Source organism: Lontra canadensis, unplaced genomic scaffold (genome assembly GCF_010015895.1).
Source record: "Lontra canadensis isolate GAN:19392208 unplaced genomic scaffold, GSC_riverotter_1.0 scaffold187, whole genome shotgun sequence".
NCBI lineage: Eukaryota > Metazoa > Chordata > Mammalia > Carnivora > Mustelidae > Lontra > Lontra canadensis.
Genome location: NW_022631181.1, coordinates 461,667 through 471,223, shown reverse-complemented (window position 1 = coordinate 471,223; position 9,557 = coordinate 461,667). Strand labels below are relative to the sequence as shown.

The 9,557-nt window shown below is 46.4% G+C and overlaps 2 protein-coding genes across 8 annotated transcripts in view; one reads left to right on the top strand and one right to left on the bottom strand.

Annotated features, from left to right (window-relative positions):
- Window positions 1–4,914, bottom strand: part of KCTD10 (potassium channel tetramerization domain containing 10) — a 25,399-nt gene extending 20,485 nt beyond the window's left edge. The window contains exon 1 of one of the 2 annotated variants that reach the window (XM_032847426.1): window positions 4,799–4,914. In XM_032847426.1, coding sequence (XP_032703317.1) covers window positions 4,799–4,801 — 3 coding nt within the window. In that variant the 5' untranslated portion in view covers window positions 4,802–4,914. The remainder of the gene's footprint in view (window positions 1–4,798) is intronic. The other variant, XM_032847428.1, reaches the window with a different exon arrangement.
- Window positions 4,915–5,205: 291 nt separating this feature from the next.
- Window positions 5,206–9,557, top strand: part of UBE3B (ubiquitin protein ligase E3B) — a 50,322-nt gene continuing 45,970 nt past the window's right edge. For 2 of the 6 annotated variants that reach the window (XM_032847425.1, XM_032847420.1), the window contains exons 1-2: window positions 5,224–5,326; window positions 8,481–8,583. The gene's annotated coding sequence lies outside the window, so the exon portion shown is untranslated. Of the gene's footprint in view, window positions 5,344–6,959; window positions 7,013–8,480; window positions 8,584–9,557 lie in introns of all 6 variants that reach the window. The other 4 variants (XM_032847422.1, XM_032847421.1, XM_032847423.1 and 1 more) reach the window with 4 other exon arrangements.

Below are 9,557 nucleotides of genomic sequence, written 5' to 3'. Positions count from 1 at the left end.
GTGACGACAGGACAAAGCTTTAAAAAACAATACCCTGATCCCGAAAAAGGATTGTTTTTTAGATTCTTTATGCCTTTCTATCTTTTCAGGATCTCTCACAATTAACATATATTACATTTATAATAGGAAAAACACAACTGCTGTTTCTCAATGGGAGAAGGGACTAATGATGAGTGGCAACCTGCATCCACTGATCAGTAATAGCACAGGCAAGGGCCATCCGTCTCAATCTCCATCCACCCAAGAGTGGCCCATATATCACCCACTGGGGGACTCTAGTAGGGGCCCTGGAGGAGGCAGCACAGGAAGAACGGGCTCCTGGAAAGAAAAGTGTTTTCTCAAGAAAGTGTTCTTGCTTTATCGCCTGGTGTCTCTAGGGCCTAATGCCACAAATAAAGAGAAAGCAGTGACCCCTCCCTTCCAGCTTTCCTTTGAAATCAGTCCCCAGAAACCCTACACTAAAGGTTATCACCAACACTTCCCCCAGAAATACTCTGTCCACGGGAAGAGAGAAGTAACTGGGGACAAGAAAGAGTGTCTCAAAACTCTGAAGACTTAGGGGAGGTGGGGGAGGGTGAAGGCCTACAGGTGTGGGGTTTTGGGGTTTTTCATTAGGGAAAATTGCTCCAAAATGGAAATACTTTTTAAAGCACCCTTTCCGATCTAAATTCACACAAAAATAACGTGTTTTGGGAAATGGTCTTGTGTTTTGTAACGCACCTAAGAAACAAACAAATCAAAGTATACTTCAATGTACTTTTACTTTCCAATACCTTTTTGAAAGATTATTTGCACATAGGAAAGTACATTTTAAGTGCATGGTTTGAGGAGTTTTGGTCAGTATATGTATCTGTTCAGCCACCACTCAGATCAAAATAGAGAACATTTTCATGGTTCCAGAAAAGCCCCTCCACGTCCCCCCCAACGCCCTTCCTGCCCCCACCCAGTAGGTACCAGTTTTCATCTCTACCACCACATACAACATTTAAAATCCAAACAATGCTGGAATGCAGCTACTGTTATTTCCAACGTAGATTTGAACAGCAGGCGCGTCCCAGAGAAGTTCAGTCACTTCCCAAAGTGCCCTGGTACTAGAGGTGGGTCAGTGACAGAGCAAGGATGTGGGCAAGTCCCGTCCGGCCTTGGGCCCATGATTTTTATCAACATTCATGCTTGAAATATAAAGTGCTGGAACATATACATTGAGGAGAGAGTGCCCCACCCTCCCTTCTTTATCAAGTACAAAAAAAGCCTTGAAAAAAGATGGGAGGCAATGTGTGCCTAAGGACTTGGGTTTTGAGAAGTCAGACCTGAATTTAAGCGCCCAGCCCTGCCATTTGGTTGACCAGTTGTGGGAGCCTGGGCGAGTCATCGGAGTCTTGTCCCATCTATCAGACAGGGACAGCAGCAGTGTCTCCCTCCCAGGATGGCCGTGGGGGACGATGCTACAAAGCGCTCAGCGCAGCCGCTGGCTCAGAGCAGATACCGCAACACTAAAGACTCACACTATGATTATTTGAGAATGCGCTCAAAGACTCCAATTATCTTCTCTCTGAAGACCATTTCCATCTCTACCAGAACCCCACCTGAATCACTAAGAGATAAAGGCAGAAACCATCTGGATCTAGGCTGAGACTCCAGAACAGACAAAGAAAGCTGTGAACCTTTCCAGAGGCCACCCTTCCAAACGTCAGTCACCTCAATTCGGGAATGGCCCTTGGATAAAAGGTTCTGTTTGTGTCCCTGAGCCTGCACAGACACCGAGGTAAGGACACAAAGCCGCAGAAAATAAGCCTCTTCCAGCTCATTGCTACTGGGATCCTCCTTTTTCACTTGTTTCAAAGATTTGAATTCATCATTAATGAGGTTGGGGAGGTGGGGCAGGGGAGAGCAAGAATGGTTATAAGAAACAAACACGGGGTGGGGGGGGCACCTGGGTGGCTCAGTGGGTTAAAGCCTCTGCCTTCAGCTCAGGTCATGATTCCAGGGTCCTGGGATCAAGCCCCACATTGGGCTCTCTGCTCAGCAGGGAGCCTGCTTCCCTCTCTCTCTCTGCCTAATTGTGATCTCTGTCAAATAAATAAATAAAATCTTTTGTAAAAAAAAAAACAAACACGGCATTAATTGGTACTGGTTACCAATTCCATTCAATCAGAAGAGTTTAATCCAGTTAGATCTCTCCTGAGTATCCTGTTGCAGATTCTCAACAGTAGCTCTCCCCTTACAAAAAATACTGACATCAGGGTCCTATCCGTGTAAATTCTGATGTTAACTGGTCTGGGAATACGGCCTGGGCAACAGAATTTTTTTAAACTTCCCTAGGTGATTCCAGTGTGCAGCCAAGATTGCAACCTACCGCTCTAAGTAGTTCCATACACCTATTAATTTCATCCTCTGGGCGAAGGTCCCCAACCTCTTGTTCTATATGCCCAGTGAATTCCTGGCCGCACGTAAAAATAAACCAAAGTATCATGAACAAAACCCAGCCCCTATCTCACAGCTTCAGACCCACAGACAGGAAGCAACTGTATACATGCTTAAAAAATAAAAATCAGGCCAAGGAGGAAAAGTGTTGACCTGAAAAGAGGCTTGAGCAAGTACAATAGGAGAAGAAGGCACCAAATCCTTCACCCTTGCTCGTTTTCCATACAGCTCTCTGTGTAACTGTCTCTCTTGTGTGTTGGGGGAAGATGTGCATGTGGAAGGTTTGTTCAAAAGTCTGAGAAACCTCGAGTAGTCTCAGTTCCACCACTTCCTGTGCAAGGTTCAGACAAGCGTTTTAACTGAATCTCAGTTTCCTTTCTTGTAAAATGAACGTAAAGCCATAATCTTCATAATAACCTTCAGGGAATCAATGTTAAAGTACTTGGCACCTGGCCCTTAGTGAACCTCAAACTTCCTTAAGACCAGAGGTCCCAGACCAGGCTGTATTACAATCACCTGGGTGCTTATAGGCCAATTCATCAGAATTGGGGGTGGGGAGGGCAGGTCAGCAGTATTTAAAAAGCTCTTCAGGGAGGCGCCTGTGTGGCTCAGTGGGTTAAAGCCGCTGCCTTTGGCTCAGGTCATGATCCCAGGGTCTTGTGATCAAGCCCCGCATTGGGCTCTCTGCCCAGCAGGGAGCCTGCTTTTTCTCTCTCTCTCTCTGCCTGCCTCTCTGCCTACTTGTGATCTCTGTCAAATAAATACTATTATGAATCAAATTGTTCTCTTAATTAACAAAAAAAAAAACACTCTTCAGGTGATCTAAGGTGCAGCCCCAGCTAAAAGCCACAGAGTGAAGGTGCTTCTTTAAGCAGCTTCATCAAAGAGCCAAGGCCTTTTTGCTAATTATAAAACTTCCCCAAACTAAAGGCATTTCTACAACTCAGGAAAGTCTGCTGTTACCTTTCAACCAAACTGCACCACATTGGCCACATAACCATAGTATTATTTTGCACCCAAAACTTGCTTATAGGGCACCTACTGCTATTTCCAAGTGTCCTGCTAAATTATTTTCTCTCCCTCTGTGCAAGCTATTGGCCTCTTTCTCCCAGAGGTCCAGTGAAGAAGACATAATCCTCAATCCCACTTTTTAGGGGAGAAAAACCAAAGAATCAGAACTACAAGGGTCCTTGGGACTCAGGCCCCTTTCATTACAAAGCCCAAATCAAGAAATCATTGATCTCCCGCAGGGCGTGTTAAAACAGATCGAGGCAACCTGCAGACTGATCAAGTAATCAGTGGGAGGGCTTGAAAATTTGGCCATTTCTAACAAGTTCCCAGGTGATGCTGCTGCTACTGCTGGTCTGGGGAGCAGTTTGAAAACCACACTGGTTTAACGCATCCTTCTCCTCAGGTGGTCCTTATCTTGCATAAAATGGAGCAAAGTCAGATACAGGTTGGCTAAGTTTTCTCTACAGTGTCCTTGAAACTGATCTTCTCTAAAGACTGTGTTTTCCAGGAAAGACACGAGGCAAAGAAGTAAAAGAGCAAGGCGGAACTTTGGTCATTCCCACCCACGGCCAAAGGGCCATTTAATGTACAGACCCTTAAAGGATCACAAGCAAACAGAAGGCTTCCCACAGCTGGATGACAGCATGACCCATTCCCAGCTCCTTAGGTGTGGCCACTTCAGGCTCCGACGGAAGTGACTAGATAGGTACCAAGGCGCCAGTTAAGGGCGCTGGATTCCGTGGTGACGGTACCCTGACTTCAAGCCCCTGGCATCCCTCTAGAAACCGGATGCACAGCTGCCCTCCAGCTCCCTCTCTTTCTCCCCCTAGCCCCGCCTCGCGCCCTTATGTTTAGAAGCACCTAGAAGTCCTTTCTTCACCTTCCTGAAACCCAGACACTTGCAGTCACAACTTCCAAAAAACCCCAAACGCTCCGCCCCAAGGAATCTCACGTCGCTCTGTCACAACCTAACCGTTCTCTTTCGCAACACCCTCCATCCTCACTCTCCACCCCAATGTCCATCTCCGACGACCCCTCTTTGTTCTCTTCACAATCACCAATCCCATTTCCAATGAGCACTCGACTCAGAGACACCCCCCCAACTCACCCACACACAAATCTACACCCCCAAGACCAAACGCTCTTTCCCGATCCTCAACAGCCGAGGACCACCCCCCAAATTATCCACCGAAACCGTTCCCCCACCCCCGGCCTCGACCCCCCCAATCCCCCAACCACCTCTCCCCTTTCGCGACAGACCCTCACCGCAACACCCCCCACCCTCGGCCCCTTCTCTACTCTGCCTCTGCGGGCTCTCCCAGCCACCCAGAGCGCCCCCGTTGGTAGGCAACGCCCTCCCTACCATGAAAAGTCGGAGGACGCAGGAGTCTCCAAAACCGGACTGAGAGAGGCAGGAAACACCCAGCTAGCGCAAGCCGGGGGGAGAGGCGGAGCCGGGGCGGGAACTTCCGCTGCCGCAGCCAGCTTCCGCCCCGCAGAGGGTTCCTTCTTAAAGAGTCCGTCGTGAGTCTGCACATCGGCTGCGTTCCCTCCAGTCTCTGTGGCTGGAGTGGATTGCATCTCGGCTGGATCAAGTATTAACCCGCTCTTGAATGGTCCGCCTCTTTTCACCTTCCAAGGAGGAGGGAAAGATGCAGAGAGGTCGTCCTTCCCGAGTACAGAAGCTCTACGGAACTGTCGTTTACCGGAACTGGATCGTTGCTTCCCAGCGGAGCTCTGAGAGCGGACACCCCGGGGCAAGATGGCAGTCGATCCTCGGCAGCCGCCCCGGGTCTGGCTAAGCTGGAAGGTATTGGGCTGAGGCGGCGGTAGCTGCGGCCCCGACCCCGAGCGAGGGGGCTTCGAGCGGATAAAGGTCTACGGCCTGCGGGTAGCGAGTGGGAACAGGTTGTGGGTTCTCCGGGTGTGTTGTGGGGGGGGGGGGGCTTTGGGGGAGGTGGCCCTTCGGCCGGGTCCCTGCCTCACCAAGTAGGAGGGCAGGTGTTGGGGACTGGCTTTCGTGTTCCCAGGGGCGGGGGAGCGGGGGAATCTCTTCGTAGCCGTTTCCACCCTTTTTTCATCTCTGGGAAGTATAGACAGAGTACTGCTGGGTGAAAAAAATTTGTTATCATGGTTGTTGTTCCCGATGAAAGATGCTGGGCTCAAGAGTTACCCAAACCGGAGTTCGAGTCCTAGTCACTCGCTATATGACCTTGAGTGAATTCCCTCACCCCTCCGGGTTCACGTTCTTGCTCTGTAAAATGGAGTAATTAGCTCGTTTCATAGAGGAGGTTGTGTAATACAGGTTTTAGTGTCTGACACTCAGCTCTCTCAGTAGAGACAGCTGATGTAAATGATTTCAATAAGAAAAACTTGGTCGTAATTGGACTCTAACAGCCCTAGCGGCAGCCTTGCATTCTCAGCTTTTCTTTGCTGCCCTGTGAGCTACGGAGTCCCTTGGGTCTTTTCGGTATCCCTTAACTAATTGCTTTGGCCTTAGAGGTGGCTTCAAATTCGGGAGTCTAGTGACCTCTAAAAAGTCATGTCCACTCTACATTTCATTTTCTCTGTGGGAAGGTAGGATTGATAATACCATACACCTAGATAGGCTGTAGCCTTCAATAAATGATAGCTGTTATTCTTCACAGTCTGAGTCCTGTTGCCTATTTAAAAATTGGATCATCGAGACCTGGAAGAGCTGTTGAAAAGACAAAGTTAGTTAAATAGCTGTACAGTGTTTGATACACGATCTGCCCTTAATGAATGGTGGTGGTCACTAAACTTGGCTGCCCAGCTCTTCCACCATAGGAGGAAAATCCTCTTGATTTATGATGCTTCACCTTTGGTCGATACCCTCTGGACTCTTTCATAATTATCCAGGAAACTGACCACATCCAGGGAAGACTGATTTTGAGCAGATACCATGGGAATATAGAAGTAGACAAACATCTGAGTCTGGTCTCTTAGTATTAAAATCTTGGCTCTGCCCCTTTCTAATTGTCTAACAATGACTATGGGATATAACTAAATGATCTCACATGGTTGCTGGCTTATGATATAGAAGGGACATGACACATAATGGATATTTAATCAACTTATTTTCCTTTTTGCTTTTTAAAAAATCGTGGTTATCATCAACCTCTTATGTTCCTAATTTTTCCACATATATCATTGTTTCCCTAACTGGATGGTAAGCTTTTTGGATTTTTTTTTTTTTTGCTTGTTTTTTAAGTCTAGATGATACAGTAAAGCTCAGTTACATGCTATCTACTTTCAAATACTCCTTGTTAAAATCTTCCCACTCTAATCCTAATCAGAGTGTCGTGTTGACGAGGTCAAAATAGAAGAAGTGTAAATATTTCAATTCTTTTAGCACCCCTAGGAGGTAGGTACTATTATCCTCAATTTACAGATAAAGTAACTGAGGCATAGAGAGGATAAGCCATTTGGCCAAATGAGGTAGAATCAGAGCTAGAAAGAACCAAGGGTATTTTGATTCAGGTTTTTTTTCCTATTACATACAGCCTTTTTTTGATTGTGTCGAAGTTTGTGTAATCCTTCATTACAGTTACTTTGAGTATCTAAAGACTTCATAATGTATTTTATTTGTTTGATGAACTAGTAGATTCTAGGCAGGTAGAAGAGGTGAATAAGAAGGAGCTAGAAAAGCTGCAAAAGCTCTTCTGCAAGGTCTCCTGGGAGAAGTGAAAGTTTTGAGATAGTCTTAGAGCTACTTTGTCACAGTTTGCCTATGCATCCTCCTGTTTTTCCATTGAGAAGAGGCTCCCTGTCCCCCACCCCCAAATGAAGAGCTTTCTACATGTTAACGAATGATCATACCATTGTGCTCATGGCTTGGGCCCTCTCTTTTGCAGCTTTCAGAAGCTTGAAGTTGTTACCCAATCTGAACAGGGTCATAGCCCAAATGATAAGACTGGTGAATCTTAGTGTACCCAGGGATAGGACAAAATTTAATGGGTGAGAAATGTAATGGTCCCAGCCTTATTTCCTATCCAAAGAACCTGAGTGTGCAGATGAGAGCCTCTACCGAAGTTTTGTTTTAAGATTTTATTTATTTGAGAGAGGGTGAAGGAGGACAAGCAGGGGGAGGGGCAGAAGGAAAAGCAGACTCCCCACTGAGCAGGGAGCCCCAACTCCGATGCGAGGCCAGATCCCAGGCCCCCCCGAATAGTAACCCGAGGCGAAGCAGACACTCAAATCAACTGACCCACCCAGGCGCCCCTACTGAAGAGCTGGAAAACCAACAAAATAAAACTCGTGTCTGTAAAGATAATGCATTGATTACTGTTGACTGCGCACCGTCAGCCACCATGACAGGTATTTGACGTACATGATCTCATTTGGTTGTCCTTAGCCTCCGCCAATAAAGAGAAGAAGGCAGAAAGCCTCTGAGGCCTCTCTCTCCAGCACCTAGCAGAGCTGGGGACCAGCTCCAGCTCTGTGACTCCAAAGCAGGTGTGCTTCTCAGTGCCATGCTGCCTCATCATGTGCATTCTGCAGAAAATTTAGGAAACAGCCTAGTTAAGGAAGCAGAACTTCCTGTAATCCCTCTGCCTCAAAACAACCGCCCTCAACATGTTGGTGTTTCTTTTTCCCAGCTTTGTGCCTCTGTGTGCACATGCATTTTTCTTTTTCATTATGTAACTGGGATCAGATGGATCCACAGCCAGCTCTTTCTTCATTTCTCCAGCATAAACATTTTTCTTATGGTTAAAAAAATCTCAAACATAATTTTCAATGGCTTTTTAACATTCCTTTCTCCTGTTCTTGCTTACTGTCATAAAGCAAGTACAGCTTTCATTCAGCTTCTCTGGGCTTGTTTTCAGCCTATTCCCTTTAGGCTGAAGGCCTGGGGAGATAGCAGACATTAACTAAAAAGGACACTAGTGTTTAAACACTAGCTTAGTGTTTCAAACCAGAGGTACTTTTTTAAGTTATTTTATTCGGTGAGGAAGATATAGGATGCCCTATCTATAAAACTTAAGCCTGAATCTGGATTTTTTTTTTCCTTCTGCTTTTGCCAGAAAAGACAAGCTCCTCTGAAGCGAGAAGCTGCCCTCAGCTGTGAGTCCGTGACAACATCACTAATGATTACCTGGCATTTCTGTATCACAGGCAGGTCCTCAGGTGAGCTCTCCAGGCTTCTGCTGGGCAGAGAGAGCAAGTGATTCAGAAGACTGTTATCTTTTCCTCCTCTGCCTTCTTCCCCTCCGTCCTGTGATCAGGTCGGCTTTGTTTATTTGTTTTGACGGTTATTGATGAGAGACCTATGTGTTGGGAAAGCCTTGTTTAATAGATGTGAATCACTGTCAAAAAGCGACCACTGAGGCCCCTCACTAGGTTGATCTGGCAGGAGCCCTGAATGAGCTTTTTATTCTTTTTTTTTTTTTTTTTAAGATTTTATTTATTTGTTTGACCAACAGAGATCACAAGTAGGCAGAGAGGCAGGCTCCCCGCTGAGCAGAGAGCCTAATGTGGGGCTCTATCCCAGGACCCTGGGATCATGACCTGAGCCAAAGACAGAGGCTTTAACCCACGGAGCCACCCAGGTGCCCTGGAGCTTTTTATTCTTGATGGTGTTTTCACCTGGGCACTGCTTTGAGGGAGGTAACACGGCAAAGAGATTGTTTCCCAGGGAGGTATGGATTTCTGAGTAATCCATTTCAGTCTTTTTGTCAGCTGGGCTAATTATATATTTGGGACAGATTGACAGTTTTCGAGCCTCCAAAGAAAACCTCTCAGTGTGGGAGCCTCCATGGACCAGTGTTGTGTACGCTAGGCTGATAGCCAAACCTACCACTTTGGGAAAAGACAGTTACTGGTGACTTAGATAAAAATGTAATGGATAATTGAGAAGCTCTGTCCAAAATGTGCCAGTCAGTGGATGGCAGAGTTCTGGCCCAGAGTCCTCATCAGCCCATGGCAAGATGGGTTCAGTAAGGATGGCAGAGTAAATTGTACATAAAAACAAATATATTCAATTTAACAGATTGTTTTGCATTCTGGAATCACATTTAGCTTTTTTAGCATTAAAATGACCCTTTTTCCAGAAAGATTAAGGGTTTCTTTTGTGGTGGGCACAAAATAAGTGCCAGTAAATA